The 22240-nt window shown below is 45.7% G+C and overlaps 1 protein-coding gene across 2 annotated transcripts in view; it reads right to left on the bottom strand.

Annotated features, from left to right (window-relative positions):
- dlg4a (discs, large homolog 4a (Drosophila)) overlaps positions 1-22240 on the bottom strand; it is a 98777-nt gene that overhangs the window by 73667 nt on the left and 2870 nt on the right. The window contains exon 2 of one of the 2 annotated variants that reach the window (XM_029247260.1): positions 18752-18822. In XM_029247260.1, the coding sequence (XP_029103093.1) occupies positions 18752-18822 (71 nt within the window). Of the gene's footprint in view, positions 1-15954; positions 16097-18751; positions 18823-22240 lie in introns of those variants that run through there. The other variant, XM_029247263.1, reaches the window with a different exon arrangement.

The following is a 22240-nucleotide window of genomic DNA, read 5'->3' as shown; positions in this document are numbered from 1 at the left end:
CCATTCACAGGGGAGACACAATCAATGAGTCACACACTGGGGTGCAGATCGAACAATGTCCACTAGGTGTCAGTGCTTGTTAGCCACCCAGTTTGAACTGACAGAACATGGAGGTAGGTATACTGTAGCTCCTGCTACTGCTTGCTGAGGATTTTACCTCTCCTCCTGGTGCTACTGAGAGAAAGGGGATGTTCACAGGTTCGGGTGCAGTAAGGCCTCTATGGCCAGTATACATGGAAGTGGTACGAAGAAGGAAAAGCTCCTGTCCCTCAAAGTCAATGACTTATCGAACCCTTTGCACACCACCCTGGGATCTATGACGGATCCTCTCGCTGTCAGGATTTTTGTAAGCTATCTACGCTACTTTTACTTTTTTACTTATTTCCATCCATTGTCTTTTTTGCACTATTTATCTTTTTTTTATATTATTTATGCTCCCACACAAACATGGGGAAAATGTGCAAACTCCACATTGACTGATCTACATTTGAACCTACACCTGAACAGCTCAGGCACAGTGAGGTGGCAGTGCTACTCTCTGCACTATGATGCCATCGTGCAATTTAAAGTATGTAATTCAATTTAGAATCAATAAAATTTTATGTATGTTTGTATTTATCTATCCATCCATCTACCGATTCTATATATATATATAATATCTAAATCATGGGTATGACCTCAGTATGTAGCTAATACCCACACTCATAAACATCTCTGACACTTGTAGTGCAGCTCAAACACACACACATTGTCTGAAACCGCTTGCAGCGAGTCGGAGCCTAACCCGGCAACATACGGTGCAAGGCGGAGAGGGAGGGGACACACCCAGGACAGGATGCCAGTCTGTCGCAAGGCACCCTAAGCAGGACTTGAACCCCAGACCCACATGACAGCAGGCACAGGCCAAACCCACTGCACCACCGCACCCCCCACAGTCCAAACAAGTGTAGTTTAATGCACCAGGACTTTCTGGGATGCTGGCCACAAGAAGAGGAAGACAAAAGTGTCATGAGTTCTAGAACATCTTCATCTAGGCCCACTTGGGAAGAACTCAGTGAGCTATCATCACAGAAATGCTGAAACTGAGCTTGCTCCCCATCACTTCAGCTGTCTATAAAGAGTCAGTTTGCCACAGGACCAGGAAGGAGAGAGGGAAGCTGGTGCATCCTCTGTGACTTCTGGCTTTCTCACATCTCACCGCGTCGCCACGGAGAGGGAACAGGAGCCACAGACACAGGCAGCACGGAGGTCATATTGCTGTCCTCTCACTTTTTCCTTTACTCTCATAATCTATGCCTTCTTCACGTGCCATCCCTCTCACTGTCCGTCCAACTGCCCTCTGCATGTGCAATCTCCAGACCCTCAAACACGTGGACAACAGGTATAAAGGGTGAAGAATCAGCACTAGGATGGCAGTGATGAGGAGGGTGATGGCTGTGTGTCGGGAGGAGATTGAGAGGGTCCTTTTGCTTCAATTGCCAAATCTTTGTGCTTCACCTACACACATGCAGGATGGAAACCTGAGCAGATATTTGACAGGGCCAGCAAATACACTCTGGAATTCATCAGACACTGAGAGGCGCCAGGACGTCCAGGGTTTCGCGAAAGGACAAAATCAAAAGGCACAATGAGAACGCTTCAGTTCATGCGGAAGCAGTGGTGATGTGCAGCAAACACACACACACACACGTGCCCACACAAATAGGAGTGCTCACACGCATACGCAGATTTACGCAGACATGCCATCCACGCACCACACAAGACAAACTACACACACCCACACACACAGGGACAGTGAGTGGTGTGTATACCTCCCCACACAGGGCAGAAGGAGAAAGAGAGAGAGAGAGAGCAGATCCTATTGAGCGGTCAGGAGGAAGAGTGACGCTGGTCTCAGATGCACCGTGATGCTCACTGTGAAGCTGAACTTCCTCATCAGTGCCCACACACCATTTTCTAACACATCCACTTTTCATTTTCATACCCTATATCACAACACATGCCCATCCAAAGATGTCAACACTGTGCTGGAGATTTTAATTTCCGGAAGATGAACCAAAGTGAACTCACTCCTTAAGCACAAGCAGCCAGATCAAATTATACTTTATTGCTTTTTACTAAATGACTGAATTAATCCTAAATTACACAGAGTAAATATGCTCATATCATAATGTAAGTGTCACAGCTGATGGTGATCTCAGTTTAACACACGGTGAGAGCTGCCTCTAATTCACCAACCACACAGTGCTACCAGGAAACTGTTATTACACCCATTTAATTCGTTCCCTGAAATTACCCCATGAGGAAAATTCCCATAGTAAGGGGACCAAACTAGCATTATCATAAAAAGTAAATGGATAACACATATTAATGACATAAAGAAATAGTAAGATCACTGCCTATGTCTTTCACTCTATGAAGTAAAGGGACACTGTTCTGTTTATAGTTTAACAAATGTTTGACACTACAGCTTAATTTTGCAACATTAAAGCTTTATTTATACCAGCCTTAAGGGTATTCGCATTATAAAAGCTGTTTATGTGATATAAATAATTAGGTTAATAGTTACATGTTTATAGTCTAATATTCAGCATTCTGGTGACATACTGGTTAGAGCCATCACCTTGCATCTCTTTCAAAACCACTTCTCTCCAGACCACCTATCTGCTCCATAAACTTGCATCACTGCATCTGTCACGGTCATCTCTGAATTTCCTACCAGTTCTATAGGAAGCTACACCCGTAACATGCCACAGTAAAACAGTGGCACTGGACAAACTGACAGTATTTTGACTGTCACGTGTTTAAAGATCTGCTCCTGTTATTGATGCACTTTTGTTTACTCTGAGTTTGTTTACATTGCCTTGGAGAAAGGCATCTGCCAAATGCAAAAGTGTAATTTGAAAGCCCCAGGTATAAATTACAGCCCCTGCTGTAGTACCCTTGATCAAGGTACTTACCCTGAACTCTCACAATAAAAATTACAGAGCTGTATAAATGAGTAAATCAGTGTAAGCTGCTTTGGAAAAAAGTGTCAGCTACATGAATTAACAGCAATAATACTATCAAATCTGCTATTTAAGGTATCTTTATATTAACTTTGCCTGATGCTTGAGAGTCAATGTGATAAAGGAGTAAGTATGTAATTCGGTTTATGGAAAAAGTGTGACTGAATTAATAAAGTGTTTGAAGGAATATCTGTCTCCATCTAGTGCCTGTATAAAAAGAGAGGACTATAAACACTACCTTCCGAACCCTACTGGTAAACGTGTGGTTAATGCTTCCAGTGTAATGTAGAAGTTAGCACACTAAATTTAGCCACAGAATAACCAGACAGACACCACTAACGGGAAAAAACCTTTTGGATCTGAGACAGCAAGTACATGTCTCTGTCCCGAAACATCCGATATAAGCTGGTGTGGAGAAAAAATATCTGCTGTGGAAGTAAAAAATGCTGTTGTGCAGAATAATAAGCCAACTTGCATATATTTTCATAGGTGGTTTTCCATTGTACAGGACTCCATTTCTTCAAGGGTTGCTGTCCTGTGCTGAGCCCTTGGTGTCCCTCACTCTTACTGTCAGTAGATACCAGTCATCTTTCAAGCAGATTGGTATCAGTGTTAGGAGGGTGTCTCCTCGAGACTGCCTGGACTGCGCCCTGGTGTTAGTCGACCCTTCGCTGCAACTGCGACTCAAGCACTTGTCTAAGCCAAGGGTGCAGCACCACTGCAGGTCTTTCAGCAACTGCATAAGGCCGCGGTGCAGCACACAGTGCACTGCATCTCTGTATCCATAGCAACCTGCAGCAGTGAACAAGGCATCCACTAGCCTTCCAATCTAAAAGTTAATGTTATATGGCTGAGTTACACTTGCACAACACATGATGGATACTAATGCTAACTCCCTAGTGGTGTAAAAAATGGCCAACTTAATGCCTACACTGTGAGGTACCATGCCCACTTCCTATGCCACGTTCTTCTCAGCTCTCTATGGATGTTGCTCGAAGGCGGAAACGCGTGGCAATGTGCATCCCAGAGATCCTCTTGCTATGGAGTGAATCATGAACATGACCTGTATGAACCTGTGCCTGGAGTGCTGCCATAGGCTGGTTGCCATGGGGACCTCCTCTCTGTGTTCATGTGTGCACACACGTGTGTACAGTATAAGCATATGTACCAGATATGGTGCTGTATGCATCAGTGCGTGTGTGCTTGAGTACTTGTTTTGGTGACAATTTCTCCAGGTGTGTGTGTGTGTGTGTGTGTGTGTGTGTGTGTGTGTGTGTGTGTGTGTGGGGGGGGGTGACATAACTCAGTCTGGTCCAGAAAAAGACTCACAGCTTTGATCCTATGTTTGTGATCCATCGTCCCCAGGTACCATCTCCCCCCCTGCCCCAGGGCTCCTCCACTGCAGTTGTAGAAGCTGTTGGTGTGCCTGTGTGTGTGTGTGCGCTTGTGTGCGCTAATCTTCGCCACACTCTCTGTAATATCAGTGTACGGGCTGAAGGTCAAATAGATGTGTGACACGGCCTCTGCGGCAGCTGGATGAACGGACGGCAGTGCGACAGAGGGGCGAGAGCAGGACCACGAGGCATGGTGGGAGACTCAGGGCTGTGAGAGGAGGATTGTCTAACACAGACAAGTGGCAGATGTTTTCTACAGAACTGACATCAAACAAAAGAGCCATTAACACTTCTAACAATGTAACAGGGCCACTGCTTGTGGGTTCAGATTCCATGGAGTGCTGCTGCTATCTATTGAGCAGTGAAGTGTGTTTCCATCAGTAGGAATGGAGGATGAGGATTCTAAGGTGGATGGGGACAGAGAAAGAGACTGAGAGGAGACACCAAGCACATCCTGCTCCTTTGATGGCAGCTCCGAGTTTGCACTGGCAGCCCATTGACACCTCGGTGCCAGGAAGAAACGTTTATAAATTTGATGTGAGAAGGATGGAAGCCAGGCAGGAAAGGGAGCATGAGGAGGAAGGAGCAAAAGGAGAGGAAGGAGCGGCACCACTGAAAGGGCCTGAGAAGAAAAGAGGAGGAGGAGGCAGGAAGCAGGCAAAAGGCTGAGGAGGCGTGAGGGGGTCACAAGAGATACGGACGTAGCGAGACAGGATGAGAGAGACAGGAAAAAATGAGTGAGGGCAGAAAGACAGAAGGATTGTAGAAAGAGACAGCGGATGAAAGCGCTGATTGGCTAAGCACTTGTGTCTGCCCAGGTAAGGGGCTGCAGTGGAAGCCAGGATGTGGCGAGCTACATATACACACCATACTCAGTTTGTGTGAGTGGGTGCGTGTAAACACAGCGACATTGTATTCAGAATGTGTGAGCGCACAGTCTGGCTGTCTGGGCTGGTGGTCCATTCCGTCCCACCCTGTCCCACCTTGTCTCAGAGATGTGAGCTGCCATCTTTGTCAAGCTGCTGCAGGACCCCCCTCCAGTCTTCCACGCCACCCCTCCACCTATGGTGACAGAGGACAACAGAGGAACACAAAGGAACCGCGAAGGAACACGGAACTGAGGAGGTATATCACAGTGACACTGGCTGCTGCGGAAACACTCTTGGGGGGGCTCCTAAGGAAGAGCGCTGAGTGGGCGGGGCGGTCGTGCATTAGTGCCCTGAAGTGGGTCCGCCCCCTCCCCCCTGGCAGCACATTGTGTGAATGGGCTCCACAGCACGGGCCGGCTCTTCGGGGAGAGCAGCGTGTCCGCTAGATGAATAATTGAGCCGCGCGGCTGGCGGTGGGCGGTGGGGGGGCTGACTCCATCTCTCTGGCGTCACGCCTGTGCGCGCGGGGGCCCTGCTACAGCCCACGTCCCCCCTCCCAACCGGTAGGCCCCTCAGCCCTCCGCTCATCGGCCATCCCTGTGAAGCTGAGCGGTAAGGGCAGCACGGGTCCGAGGGCCAGAGTCCTGATGCGAATACTAATATCCCAATGCAGCGCTAATAATGCTGTGAACTGTGAGTGTTGACTCCGCATCATCTCGCATCTATAATTCATCACAGGGGAAGTTAACAAGGGAACCGGGGCAGGGTGGGTGACTTGGGGGTGGCGGCAGCAGAGTGTGAGGTCACTCCGCTTCACATCCGAGCGCTCGCTCTTGTTCTCGCTCTCTCTCGGCAAGTCTGAACCGTGGACACAGAGGAGGCATGCTGGCCCACCCTGGTTCTCACAGCTGGCTGAAAAGCTCAAAAGAACTACATTTTTACAGATAGGAAACAAAAAACTATTACTTTAGAAGTTTGTATGCTCAGATGAAATGTAACAAGCACAAGCAAAATTAACCAATCACTGCTGAGCTGAATATGTCACTTACTGTTTGAATCCAGTGTCCAATTTAAATAGCCTGACACATGTGTCCTTTTACCAATGTAAGTTGACCTGTTACACACATACACTGGATGGGAATTTCATGACTTTTCACGCAGAGACTCAAGTCACATCATCTTGATACATGACACAAGTCACAGAGACAGCACAGCAGGTACCACTGGGTCCTCACAGCACAAAATTTCAAGGTCAAACCACTTCAATGAACTCCGCTCTACTTGTCTGCCCAGCAAGGCCCAGGACGATAGAAGACCAGATACTTTACTGTGTTTTCTCATGGAGGAAACCTGCCACGGCATCACAAACTGGACCATTCCCTGCCTGGTGTCCACATCCGCTATCCCAATCCACACTTTCCTAACCACTGTACTGTTCATTTCTCAATCCACCTCCACCCCCTATCTGCCATCCTATCCATTTTTTGCACATCTCCATGCAGTCTGGGTCCAGATGCATTATGGGAGTGCCACGCAAAGCCGCCTCCGAAACAATGGCGAGCAGTCGCGCAGATGGAGATGACAGCTGCACGTAAGGGTGTGTGATGTCATTGAGTGGGTAGTGGGTGCAGGGTACTCAAGATGGGCAACTGCTGGTGGGAGTCCTGCTACCCCCCCAGGGGAGTGGGTAATGTTCTCATAAGTCTGCGAAGAAATGCTGACAAAATGCTCGCTTAGATGATGCACATATCAAATCTGCAGCATCATGAGGAGTGGGGCAGAATATCTATGAGAATACATACAAGCACGATTGAACACCTATATTAATAAATATTTATGAGAACACATATGAGCTGATCTGAATATATACACTCATTTTCCACTTTATTAGGTACACCTTGCTAGTACCGGGTTGGACCCCCTTTTTCCTTCAGAACTGCCTTAATTCTCCGGGGCAAAGATTCAACAAGGTGCTGGAAACATTCCTCAGAGATTTTGGTCCATATTGACATGATTGCATCACTCAGTTGCTGCAGATTTGTCGGCTGCATATCCATGATGCGAATCTCCCGTTCCACCACATCCCAAAGGTGCTCTATTGGATTGAGATCTGGTGACTGTGGAGGCCATTTGAGTATAGTGAACTCATTGTCATGTTCAAGAAACCAGTTTGAGATTATCTGAGTTTTGTGACATGGCGGATTATTCTGCTGGAAGTAGCCATCAGAAGATGGGTACAATGTGGTCATAAAGGGGTAGACATGGTTAGCAACAATACTCGGGTAGGCTGTGGTGTTTAAACGACGCTCAGCTGGTACTAAGGGGCCCAAAGTGTGCCAACAAAATATCCCCCACACCATCGCACCACCACCACCAGCCTGAACCGTTGATATAAGGCAGGATGGATCCATGCTTTCATGTTGTCTACACCAAATTCTGACCCTACCATCTGAATTTTGCAGCAGAAATCGAGACTCATCAGACCAGGCAACATTTTTCCAGTCTTCTATTGTGCAATTTTCGTGAGCCCGTGCAAATTGTAGCCTCAGTTTCCCGTTCTTAGCTGACAGGAGTGGCACCCAGTGTGGTCTTCTGCTGCTGTAGCCCATCTGCTTCGAGGTTCGACGTGTTGTGCATTCAGAGATGCTCTTCTGCATACCTTGGCTGTAACAAGTGGTTATCTGAGTTACTGTTGCCTTTCTATCAGCTCGAACCAGTCTGGCCATTCTCCTCTGACCTCTGGCATCAACAAGGCATTTTCGCCCACAGAACTGCCCCTCACTGGATATTTTCTCCTTTTCTGACCATTCTCTGTAAACCCTAGAGATGGTTGTGCAGGAAATCCCAGTAGATTAGCAGTTTCTGAAATACTCAGATCAGCCCGTCTGGCACCAACAACCATGCCACATTCAAAGTCACTTAAATCACCTTTCTTCCCCATTCTGATGCTCAGTTTGAACTTCAGCAGATCGTCTTGACCATGTCTACATGCCTAAATGCATTGAGATGCAGCCATGTGATTGACTGATCAGTTATACGTGTTCATGAGCAGTTGAACAGGTGTACCTAATAAAGTGGCCGGTGACTGTATAAGCAAAAACAAATGTGAGAATACATTCACACAGGATTGACCATATACTGCACACGGTTAAAAATACATGAGAATTTGTTAATGCAGAAGTGAATAATGTAAGCTTAAATATAACAGAGAATATGTACTGTATATGAAAATAGGGCAGGAGGGTGGCACAGTGGATAGCACTGGTGCCTCACAGTTTGTGTGTTGTTGGATTGGATGTGGGTTTAGACAACAGTGTGGAGTTTGCATGTATTCCCCATGTTAGTGTGGATTTCTACTCGGTGCTCTGCTGTCCTCCCAAAGTCAAAAAACGTGTTCACGTGAAGTAATTTGCCCTGAGTGTATGTGTATAACTCTCCTGTGATGGACTTGCATCTTGTCCAGGGTGTACCCTGTCTCACACCTCATGCTTTCAGGATAGGCTCTGGTCCACCCTGCACTGGACAAGCTGATATTGATAATGAATGAATGTATGAAAACACACATATACTGAACACATGTGAGGTTAAGGTGCTCTAGAGAATTCTGAGGGATCACCTCCTCTGGCTAAACATACATGCACTAGACAAATGCATACATTTGACTGGATTAGTAGAATCATAACTGGATGTTTAAACACTGGTACTACAGTCAGTACTATATGCGTAGTATAAAAGCGGAATAAAATTTAATTGGAAAAACATCTGAGTCGATGAATGAAGCCACCAACGAGGAACGTACTGTATTCCCCATCATTGTTTCAAAATTAAAGAGCCAGACGTCTCTTACGAACTGAGAGTGTGTCCTGAGAGGGAGTCTTTTAATCAGAGAGACGGGGGGGATGGGGACGGGAGGGTGAGTAAGAGGTTTGTAGATGGGAGAGATCATCTCCTCGGTGTTGATTTCTGCTGTTCTCCTTTCGCTTCACTCTCGGTCACAAGGGCCGTGCTCTGTATTTCTCTTCTAAAACGGCACTTGTTTCCCCCTAAACTTGAATGTGAGAATAATGTTGTATAATATCTACTCGTAAAACTGCTTCAGGCATTGGAATGGTGCAGCTAAATTTGTGTGTGACTCTGCGAAAAGATGCTGGTGTGCGGTTGAACCGTTTTCCACCAGTGAGTCAGGAAAAGCGTGGTGCACCATCCTCAAAGGTGTGTACTGGCAGTACAGATGCTCCACTATCACATAGCTGCCAGTTAGGAGCCAGTGTGTTGGACAAGTCACTCATTTCCAAGTTCAGCACAGTGACAGGAGGACAAGAAGATGAGTGGACCAGGGCAGTTCATGATGACCTAGATCCTATCCTGTAGACACAGGGTGTGAGGTAGTGCCTTCATCATAAACTAATCACACTGTCACACAGACTAAAGGCAACTTAGAGTCAGCACTTCACATTTATTTATTTTGCTGATCTTTTTCTTCAATGCCACTTACAATGTTGTTTCCTACAATTTATACAACTGGGTAATTTTACTAGAGCAACTTAGGGTCCGTACCTTGCTCAAGGATACCACAGCTAGAAGTGGAATTGGAACATGTGAACTTTAGGTTCAAAGACAATGGCACTAAGCACTACGCTGTCACCTGTCCACCTGAAATGCATGCCTTCGGACTGTGAAAGGAAATCAGAGCATCTGGAGGAAACTCACACAAACACAGGGAATACGTGCACTCAGCCAGATTCTTCTACCCCACATGCCAACGTGCCACATTACTTGTGCTATTATTTGTTATTTATCTGGCTGCTTTGTCCAAGAGGACTAATAATATTAGATAATTCTGACTGCTTTGTCTAAGGGGACTAATAATATTAAATAATCAACAATTTATCCACTCATACATTTAGAACATTTTGACAGTGTCTATTTAGCATAAGTACCTTGATCAAGGGCACTATAGGAATAACGGGTTTTGAACCCAGCACCTTCAGACTACAGGGAAAAGGCCCTAACCACTATACTCCCTGCTGTCCCTATAAGGTATGTACATTGCCACATGACAGAATTACTTCCGGCCCCTCTGACAGCTCCGGCCAAACTGCTCCCATGCCCTCCACCCACTAAAATATGTTCTATCTTTTTCCATGCAGCTCGTGAGAGCTGCTGATTTTTTATTACAACACTAAAACTGCTGAAGACTAAATCTGTCACTGAGACTCAGGAGGCGGCACAGAACACCCTTCGCAAGCTGCCGCCTCCTTGCCAGCGTGAAAAAACACACCGTCTGTATGTGTAAAGGGTGCTTTGAAGTTCATGGTAAATTCTAAAAATACAACAGAGCACCATGGCTGCTGAAACCTTCATTCCATATTATTAAGAATAATAAAACTAATAATAGTGAGAACAATATCACAAAAATAAACGTGCACATTAATTCTACACAAACACATATTTTAACAGATGATCATGTCATTAAACAGCACAACTGCATGGGTTGCTGTCACGCCCTCCACCTCAGCGCAACAACGATCACCTGCGGCGGATCAGGGGACGGGCGTATAAAAGGAAGGTTCGGAGCGCAGTGAGACGCGGAACCTTGCTCAGCCTTGTTACTTGTGTGTCTCCTGTGCATCTACCTGCTTACTTTTCCTGTCCTGCCCTTCCTAGTCCCTGCTCCCCAGCTCCTTCTTCTGAATCCCTACATCTCCATTCTTGGTACTCCTCGACCTCTCGCTTGTCTCTTCGAAATACGGCTTTCGGATTGCCCCTTCAACAACGTATGTTCATCGGTGACCCTTTGCTTGTCTTGTGACCACGTCTTTTGGATTTCCCATCATGAAACCTTCCTGTGATCTGCGCTTGGGTCCGGCGCTTCTGCTCCGGGTGGACACCGTGACAGTTACTCTGTTGCAATGATATATAACGTGGGAAAACCATAATCACTGATGCAATTAAAACCAGAAAATAATATGGTACAAACATATTTTGGTGTCTGAGCAACAGTCAAGCAAAAAATAAATGAATAAGTATAGGACTAACAGTGACAGGAAGAGCGCAACGCAACGTGACAGCTTTCCTGTGTACCATTTGTATACACTGCCTATACAGTGTTTATGGTGTGTGTCATGCTGGAAGCTAAGTGCAATTATGTCTTTCTGTGCTGGCGGTCACCTAACAGAGGGCAGGCCAGTGTTACCATGACAGAAGCCACCCCGTGGTATTCACACGCAGGTGTTAAATCAGTGCTGTTCATCAGGTATAGGGAACGGGTCCTGTAATGAGGAAGCCGCTCCTCTGATTCCCAGCTGGGGAACTGTCCCGTGCACAGTGATTTACCACATTCACCACCCTTCCTGGGACAGCTCATAGCATAGTGCTTAGAGTTGTTGCCTTTGGACCCACAGGTTTGATCCCAGCATTGGCTGTAGGACCCTTGAACAATATACTTACTCTTAAAAAATAAAAAAAAAAAATTGTTCCAGTAACATTACCCAGCTGTATAAATGGGTAAATAAATAATTGTAGGTAGGCTAACATTGTAAGTTGCATTGGATAAATGTAAAGAAACTATTAAAAGGTTGTTTAAAAAACACAATGAAGTACTCTACTTTTCTTCAGAAAAAAAGTATCTGCAAAGCCATGCAGTAACAGTAATGAAGAAAGCAGATTACAACATGGTTAAAAAAAAAAGTCTGGCACATGGAGGACTTTTTTTCTGTTCTTTTGACTGTTCAAAGGTCCATCCATTACCAACAACCACTTGTCCAGTTCAGAATTGTGGTGGTTTACAGCCTATCCTGGAAGCACAGGTATGCTTCCTTATGAGATAAGGTACAGCATGGGTGAGACATCAGTACATCACAAGGCAATCTCACACACACACACACACACACACACACACACACACACACACAAACTCTGGAGGGAAACCAGAGCACCTGGTGGGAACCCATGCAAACACCACACAGAATAATACGGATTTGAATCCATGTCTGGTCCCACAGCCCAGGCAACGTGAGGCACCAGAGCTACAATCCCATCACATGCAACCACCCTACCCATCGTTCCTAGCCCCCAACCACAATCATCTTTATGAGTTAAAAAGAAATGAGTATAAGGTGTTTCAATTCAACATTAGAAGCTGTGTTGGTTGTGTGTGTCTGTGGGATCCAATACAGGGTAGTCAGTTTTGTTTTGTACTTCTCCAGTTCTTACTGGTATTCATTTAAATGGTCTTAATTTTTTTTCTTTTCCTACTATTTGAGGAGACGGTCACTTTTTTATTAGTTACTTTCTCCTCATTGATTTTTCTTTAATTCCACACATTGTCATCACACACCTAGTCAGTCTTTGAATGAGGTACTGTGACACATCATGACTGCCAGGTCTGGGGAGTAACCAAGTATGAAGTGTGGACTTAAGGAGTGCTTTATTAAAAACATTAAATAGTGCAACAAACATACAGGATAATTGGACAACAGGTTATTTGAGAAGCTCTGAATTGTGAAAGCCAGCTAGCAAATACAGGCACAACAATCTGTAAACACTTGTGCTGTAAATCTAGGTAAGATTTATACACGTTTGGGCTTTCAATTTCCCTGGTACAGTAATAAATGTGATTAAAATGTATTTTCAATGATGGGCTGTGAGGTACCTTGGAGTTGGAGTTAAGTGCTGATAATCGTGTTTTTAGAACCAGTGTCTCCTTGGTACACTTAAGCTACAGCAGTCAGGTAGGCAGTCAGAGGATGGAGCCGGATGGCAACCAGACTGGCAGTGCACTGAAAAACTGTCAACATACAAGCACTGTCCGCTTCACAAAGTCCATCGAAGACCTCCGCTTCCTGTGCTTCAATAATCCACTTTGATTCCCGACTGTGAATGTGTTATTTCAAGAGCCTGCACTAACAAGTCATTACATAAAAAAATGAATCAATAACACACTGTGTAGCAAACACACACTGAACCTATGACTGTAACGGGACTGTGTGATCTGCCTTTGCTTTGTTCAGACATTCAGAGGAGTATATCCTTTCCTCCTGTACACATACAGTATCCTTCTCCTTCAAGCAGATGACAGACACTGAAACAGATGAGATGGAGATGGAGGCAGACAGGTCCATTGCATGGACAGATGGGGTCACATCATCAGACAGACCGAGGTCAACCGTCTACGCCGTTCCTCTGTGGTCTTGTAGGAAATGGGCAACTTGTTCCTCCTCCGTCGACAGGCTTACACTGGGGTCCTTCCATTTTCACGCTGTGGACCCCTACAGAGCAGGACCCCACCACCTACTGAGTCACTTCCCTATGGTCTGGGCCTTCCTAGCACACTTATAATACAGCCGTAACACACACTTACAGCACACAGGATGGTAGCAGAAGAATAGCTTCGGCTGTAATGGACAAGAAAGAGCTGGAAGCTGTGTGCTTCCCCTGGCTGCACATTTAGTCCTGCTGTCTATACTATCACCACATGTTTCAGGATTTATTACAAATACAAGTTTCCCACTCAGAAGAATTGTTCAGGTAAACCCTGAGACCCGAGTACCAGTGAAAGTCAGCCTGAGGGCAACTCAGTGACACAGCTAGTAGTGCTAGTGCCCTCTCAGCTCCAGGGCTGTGGGCTCTGATGACCATAAATTGTGTGTGTGAGTGAACGAGTGTGTGAATGGCCTGCGATGGACTGGGATCCCACCTGAGGTATACCCTGCCTCACCCGCTATGCCTGCAGGATAAGCTTCCAACCACTAGCTCCCTGATTGGACAGTGATCAATGTATGAACTTCAACTCATTACTAATGTTCTACTGGCAGAGTACATTCAAGAAAACACCACTGGAATCAACAGCAAAAACTCAAACGTTTGGAGTCTTTTTATACCATAATGATGGCAACAGCAACAATATCTTCATAGTCTGTGTTATACAGTTTTACAGTGAGTGAAATGAGACAGGGCATATTAGTGATATTATATTTCCACCTGAGTTCAAACACAACTCAAAGTGCCGAAGATGTCAAGTCAAGAGTGCAAAGAGCGTGGAAAGGGGCATGCTAAGGGAAACATGCTACAGAACATTCCTGATGCTTCTGATGCACACCTCCCACAGTCTCTCTCTCGCATACATACACACACACACACACACACACACAACTATGAGCATGTACCTCTTCTTTCCAACCCACGTTCCGCACACAGTGTGTTTCCGTTTAGGCCTTCTCTCCACACCGCCCATCACATACCATCGCTTACACAAGTCACTCTCAGCCTGCAGTGATGAGCATCGACCCTCTCCCACATACCTCCCGTCCACACACCCCATAAATAACACCGTGCCCCCGATTTAACCACCAGGCCGCACATACCTCCAGCACACCATCCTACCCAGAAACAGATGCACACATATCATGTCTTACACACACTCACCACTCCTACTTACTGTCAGTGCGTCTTTCCCACTGAAACACTGGCATGAGTTTGCACACTCATCACAAACACGCACGCGCCTGTCACACACAAACACCCATGCACGCCCATGCATTGGTCAACAGACATGTCATGCAGAAATCTGTCACACACAGATCCAGATCCCGGTGACGGAAGGGCAGCCTTTTCACTCCCACGTTCATAATGACAGCGTCTCCTATGCGCAATTAGTAGGGAGCCGAGCTCCAACTGGTTACCAAGGGAGCGAAATCAAATACATTTAAAACTGACTGGCACGCTCACACATGCGCTGCTTATTCACTGGGGGGCAGGAGCTCGTGGCACGCGAGCACCAGCATGTGTCCCTCGGTAACAGTCGCCTCAGCAACATCCAGCTGCTCGGTCGCACCAAAGTTCCAGTAGGTTGGCAACATCTCCCATCCGACAGGAAGTTCGCGGCATGTGCCAAGTTCTCCAGCCTGCGGCGCTACGGCAGCACACTCTGCTTCATTCACAAAGTGAGCCCCACACCAAAGAGAACGCTGTTCTCCCTGCCCCGCCGGTGCAGCCCAGGACCCGGCTCCCCTCTGAGCCCCAAGCAGGAGCTTTACCATGCTTCCCCACACTGAAGCTCATTGAATGTGAGTGGAACAGCTTATCAGGAGTCAGGAGATGGATCACAGTGGGAACGTTACGTAAACGGGCGATGTCGAGCGCCTGTTGGCATAGAAAGCAGGTCGGGATCACACACTTCGTTGATGACATCACACTGAGGCATTGAAACCCAAGCTGTCCCAGGTTGTGGGGAATGGAGACCACATCTCTAACCAGGGCTGCCCGACCTCCACTCGCTCAGAGCTCTAGTGCAAGGTCCTCAGTCACTCCAAACGGGGGAAAGAAGTGGAACCCACTCACCTCACCCACATGCGCGTATACACACACACACACACACACACACACACACACACACACACACACACACATTCATTCAGAGTACAAGTGCGTTCACACACTTCAGAGAAAATGACCTCATGGCAAAATGATACACCATGACTAGGACTCAAGAACCACAGAGATACAAAGGATGTGAAAACCCAAAGCATGCTGGATCACTGAAAATAGGAGGGATACAAGAAGCATAAAGAGAAAAGAGAAACACTTGTGCCTTTATCCCCCTTTTTCCCCACTCCCACACACATACACATACACACACGCGTGCGGGCGCTCAGACGTCTCAGAAATATCAGCACTACCTACCTTTGTAGTCACAATGCAGAGACAATCCATGGTCCTGAACTGACAGAAGTAGGGTTTGGTTCGACCCCTCAGATAAGAGGGCTAGACCCCGCACCCTCCCCAGCCTTTCCCCTCTCCTTCCGTCTTCCTGCCTCGTTCCTTCTTTTCTCCCACGGTCCCTCTCTTTTTTCTTTTTTACAGACTGACTGTACCGGAGGAGGAAAAGGAGGGAGGGAAGGGGGGAATGCAAAGTGGGAGAGGGAGGGAAAGAGTGGGAGAGAGAGGGAGGAATAAAGGATAAGAGGGAGGAATGGAAGGAGAGGGGACAAAGGGGGGGGGGTGGGCTCAGAAGCTGAGCACAGGAGGGAAAGAGAGAGAGAGGATACTCATCTGCATCTCCACCCGCATCAGCAGAAAGCAGAGACAGGGAATGGGACACAGAGATGAGGAAGAATGGGGGGTGGCCAGGGAAGGAGCAGGGGGACAGAGGATGGGAAGAGGAGCACGGGAGAGGGAAGGGAGACAGAGAGACGGACAGAAAGAGAGGAGATGGCCGAGGGTAAGGACAGCGAGGGAACGGACAGGAACGGGAGCAGGGAGAGGCGGAAGGAGAAGGGGGAGCGTCAGCAGAGGAGAGAGGCAGGGCTAACGCGAGAGGCGGGAGTCAGAAGGAAGAAGAGATGAGTGTGAATGCTGGCAGACGTGAACGTGTACGGCCTGTCGCCGAGCATGCAGCCACACAAATAGCTGCCAGGTAAATGAGGGTAAACCAGGGTAAACTGGGGCCGAACCAAACTGATAAAAGAAAAATGTAAGAACGAAAGAGAAGGTGGGAGTAGTTTGCTGTAGCATCATGCAGCTGTTTCCTTAGTGATGGGGTAGCTGTTGCCATGGTGATACAAAGGTTTGTTGCCATGTGGACATTCCTATTTTGCAAGAGGAGACAGAAAATCTCAGTTTGTGCATGTGAGTGTGCAGGCATATTGACTACATGTGTTTTTTTTCCAGGTTTTAAATGTCCAGCACTATATGCATCACTGTGTGTCTGTCTACATCCCCAGTTTTACTATACCACTACACACCACCAAGCAACACACTGGCTGGAGATACAGGACATCAGGGTGTTGACAGTCCGTAAACACCTTGATGCACATTAACACAGAGGGAAAACTGCATTGGGAAATGTGTTGAGGGACAGTTGGAAATTTGGTGCACCTGAACGAGAACGAATGCTTGTGCTCCAACCAATCAGCTTCCTCACCGTGACAGCCACTGTGTATGACAGCCAATCGGCTTCCTCAGCAACATTCGTGGCTTTGTCTGAGACAGCCAGTCAGTTTCATCAGTGATGACATCTGCTCTGGAAACTAGCTAATCAACTTCCTCAGCGAGGACAGCTAACGTTTATGGCAGTCAATAGATTTCCTCAGTGATGACAACCCCTGTGTGTGACAGCTAATCAGCTTCCTCAGCAATGCTGTCCAGGTGAGCAGATTCTAAGTGTACAACTGCCACAGTGGCACACGCAGGTGAACACGAGTGACCCCCAACCCCCCCACACCACAACACAGTGGTGCAGAAATAAAAGAGATCTAAGTGGTGAACACATTCCTGCTACTGTCAGTGAAGAGCTGGGTCACAGGATCCAACTGACATAAAGCAATCTGACAGGCACACGTGAAATCAACACCAAATACACACGCGCGAGGGCACAAACCAGTCTCTACAAACACCAGGAGAGGCGAGTCATCAGAATCAGCGGTACCACACTGATAAGGACACGATCACACTCGTACAATATCTGCAAACACATCAACACCCAAGTGGAAGAGCACACACTATCTCCATTAAAAACTTGAATTTTAACCCACAACACAGATTAATAAGGAACCCAGCAAAGCGAAAGTCAAAGTGAATACAATTCAAACTACAGATGCTTCACCACCACGCTGCCTGCTGTCAGAGTTGGGTATTACACTGCTCCTCCTCAAGTGGAGCAAGCCAGCTTGTCTGCACACACCGAGATGAGTAAAGGCCGATGTTGCACCACTAAAAGACACAAAGACACAAAGTCCCTGCCTCAAAGCCCAAAAATGGCAGGGGATGAACCTCTGGCTCCCCCTGATGGAGAACAACTCTCAGTACAAGAACAATGACCTGTGCTGCACGGTGCACCAGTTTGCCACAAGTAATCCTCAAACACTCTTGATGTTGGTGAAAATGCTGAACTCTGTGTCAAGCCAACACAAGTCTTTAATTAGATAGCCTCTTAAAAACTTAAACTTAAAAGATGGCGGCGCGGTCAGACGCAGAGGCTGCTCCGGGTCCTAAAAACGGTGTTTTAATGTCGGTTAGTCTTGTCTCCTCGTCCTCAAAACCAGAGGAAATACAACAGAAACATCAGAAAACTACACTGCAATATGTCTACGATCGCCAGCGTCTTCTGGAAATCGGCAATGCAGGTAACCATCATCCATCACCAATGAAAAAGTACTTGTATAGTCTGTCTTAGATTATGTGTATGTATAGTTAACTGTTTATAGTATATGTATATTTGCCCTAATTTTATATTACCGACTTAGTAAGTTAGCTATGTAGGTCTAAAAACTGTCCTTATGTCTAGTGTTGTATGTTTATATTTATGCTTATTTACACAGCATCGTGGTCCTGCGAGACACGACATTTCGTCCCACTGTATGTCCACACATGTAGTGGAATGACAATAAAGCTCGACTTGACTCGACTCCTCCGCTCCACCTGTACAATGGGATCAGGACCAGAAAAAAAGGTATGATAGGTGATTTTCAGGTTCACCTACCAGAGTTGGAGTCTCTGAGCTTCCTGACTCCTGGCCATCATTCACTGTCACCTCATAGACTTCTTGGATGTCTGAGGAGTGGGAGAGAAAGGGCTGCATTTTAGAGGAAAAGGAGCTTCTTCATTTTTTCTACACAGGTCATCACTCTGAACTTCAAGAGCAAATGAATTATACAGTATAATGTAAAACAGTACCCAAAGATTACCGAAGTACTCAGAAATGTAAAACAGATTGAAAGAAAACACTAAATGCAGATGTTTTATATATGATTTCAAAACAAATTTGAGTGTAATTCTGTGTGTGTGAGTGAGCATGCAAGTTTGTGCGTATTTTATGTGGGACTGAACACTGGCTATGCCTCCCCACACCCACTCAAGGTCGACATATTTGTGAAGACATTTGAAGGGAAGAGTCTCTATGAACAGAGATGAGCCCCCAAGGCCTCGCTCGCTGATCGAAAGCGGAAAGCTGAAATTTCAGTCAGAAGAAAAAAACCGGAGCACTCAGGAGAAAAACTCAAAACGAGACAAACTTAAGGGTGACTTTTTTGACTCCGAGGAAAGGCACAAATTATTTTCAGAATGGTTTTAAACCACAGGCAAGGACACACAGTGTTGTCAGTAATGAGCGCTGCAAAGCGAGTGGTTTCTGAGCATGCTCAGTAAGGACATGTCTCCAAGTGGACTGGGGGGGGCAGCTACCACATCTTAAATCCTTGCCATGGGCTGGCTGAATTTATAATCCCACAGCACCAGGAAGGACAACCTAATCTCTTTATTTGCGAGAACTCTCACTGGTCGCACATGGCTGGCCAGCGGCTTTGCGCGGCGCGATGGGAAACTGCTCGTTTCGAACGCCCAAAGCAGCTGCACTCATATCGCATGTTTCAAAAGGGTTGGTTGCAGAAGATCAGGTGCTGCTGCAGTGGATATGGAACAAGATTTGGATATGGAGATTCAAGTCAACAAGGGCCCACCCTAAGAAACTGGTAGAATTAAGTACAGCCATTCCTCAGTTTACAAACTTAATCCACTCCTGGAAATCAGCTTCTTAGACTAAAACTTGTCAATAGAAATGGTAAATACCATTATTTCTTCCGAAAAAATCCAAACAAGGACCTACATACACCCACAAATCCACTGAAAATATATTTAAAATAAGAAATATTATTCCTATTTCACCAGAGAACACAAATATCAAAATTCCCAACAGCTGTTACTGAAAAATTACAAATACTGTAACAAATTATGCACATACACTACATATATCTACGTGTGTGCCGAATGCATATATACATCAGGTGTATTTATATTAAAGAGAAAGTTAGAAATATCAAATGTTAAATATGACATTTATCACTATTAATAGTGAAAGAAAACTCATATACAAGAAGGTGTCTAGTCTAATAAACAATTCCAATTAGTTTGATTTTTAGCGCTAAAAAATGAAAAAGCACAGCACAAGCCACCACCTTCAAGGAACATACAGCCTAATAGAAAATTCACTCTCACAATGCTCTGCACCTATAGCTGTAAAATGAACTGCTAAGAATACATGTACATATTTCACACACACACACACACACACACAAACAATGTTTACAACCGCTTGTCCCAAGTGGGCTCACGGTAAACCGGAGTCTAATCTGGCAACACAGGGCACAATATTTCAACTATTCAAAATAGATTTGACAAAAAAAGAGATAATTTCTCCCCAACTAGTGCCTTGCGACGGACTGGCGTCCCGTCCTGGGTGTGTCCCTTCCCCCTCCGGCCTTACGCCCTGTGTTGCCGGGTAGGCTCCGGTTCCCCGCGACCCCGTATGGGGCGAGCGGTTCAGAATTGTGAAATTTCTCCCCAACTACTCTCTTGTTAAATCCCAACCCAAACTCCTTTCTTGATGATGTTACAAAACACAGACTGACTACTCTTACATATGCAGCTGCATGTCAATGCTGTGGTTGATACCAGAAGTTCGCGCTGTAAACATATGATTTAAATTTCTCCCAAGTGAAAAATTTCCAGTGATTCATATGACAATCCTAATGAATTCTGGAATATCTGGACACTCAAAAAGGGCTACAAGATCACACCTGTGAAAAAGTGTAACCTTTTGACACTGAGCCCTTGCTCTATGTGTGTGTGTGTGTATGTGGATGCATCTGCATTTTCTCAGTGTACTGTCCACCTGTGTGCTGTTGTGACCCTGTTCAGTTTATAAAACCAATTTTAAAATAGAATACATGTAAATATTTGAAGATGTATCATGTTTTAATAATATATTTGGAGATAAGTGTAAATATAATCTATATGGAAAAAACCTATTTCGATATATGCCAGAATATGCAATTATTTTCATTTTGGGGTATAAATATGTAAATGTGTTTTTTTTCCATATGGGTATGACTGTATCTGTCACAACAAGAGATGAGAGACCAGCATCCTTTGCATGAATGTGGCGAGAATTAATCCATGCAGGACTGGCTCGCACTGGTGTACCTTCAGAACCTGGAATGTGGGTTGCCTGGATCAGACTGGGCCAAAGAGCCGCCTTGCACCTGAGTCGTGATGTCTCCCGGCACCACCGCTACAGTGGTGGGATGGGAAGCACATCACACACAATAGTGCAGAGAGACCAAGCACAAGATGAACTTTCATAGCAGGGATGCGAACAGCCCCCTCCCCCTTCCCCCAGGCCGCCAACACGTTCAAAAGCAGGTTTATATGCTCCAGGTTTGACAACAGTTACACAGCACTTTACAATATGTAGATTTGTATAGCTTTATTCAACAGTTTTTTAATTCCTGTTTAAAGATTACAATCGCAAAAGCCCTCCCAGAACCAGAAACTTCTCTGTTGGCAGGGTAGGTCTATAAAGTGCCATCCACAGCCCTCAAGGGATGCTGAGTCATCAGTCAGACCTGTACTCATATTGACCACATGATATTCATTGAACGTGTGAGATGCTGAGCCCCATCACCACTGCGGCAACTCTCAGTACACTGAAGGCAAAAGAAAAGAACTGAACTTTGAGCCATTTTTCCTACAAATATGGATTATTCGGGAACTTGTGGAGAAAAGACAAACAAAAAATGCAAAAAATGGCCAGCAGGTGGCATAGTGGTTAGAGCTGTTGCCTGCAAGTCAGCACTTAGCTTTTCTTCCCCTTCCTGCTGTAGTCCCCTTTATCAAGATACTTACTCTGAACTGATACACTGAAAATTACTCAACTGTATAAATGGCTAGATCATTGTAAGTGTACAAGTTTCACATTCTAAGTGTCCTTGTAAAAAAATGTCAGAACAATAACAGTAGATAATCCAAAATTTGGTGAATAGAAGCAGTACAAAATCCACACTTAACTGTTTATTGAAAAAAAGAAAAAAAAAGAAAAAAAAAATATATATATTTTGAGACTATGACAACCAAAAAACTTTGAAAGATTCTAGAAGATTATGGTGGATTCCAGAACCATGGAAGAATTTCCACA

Source organism: Scleropages formosus, chromosome 21, assembly GCF_900964775.1.
Source record: "Scleropages formosus chromosome 21, fSclFor1.1, whole genome shotgun sequence".
NCBI lineage: Eukaryota > Metazoa > Chordata > Actinopteri > Osteoglossiformes > Osteoglossidae > Scleropages > Scleropages formosus.
This window is presented reverse-complemented; position numbering and strand designations above follow the sequence as displayed.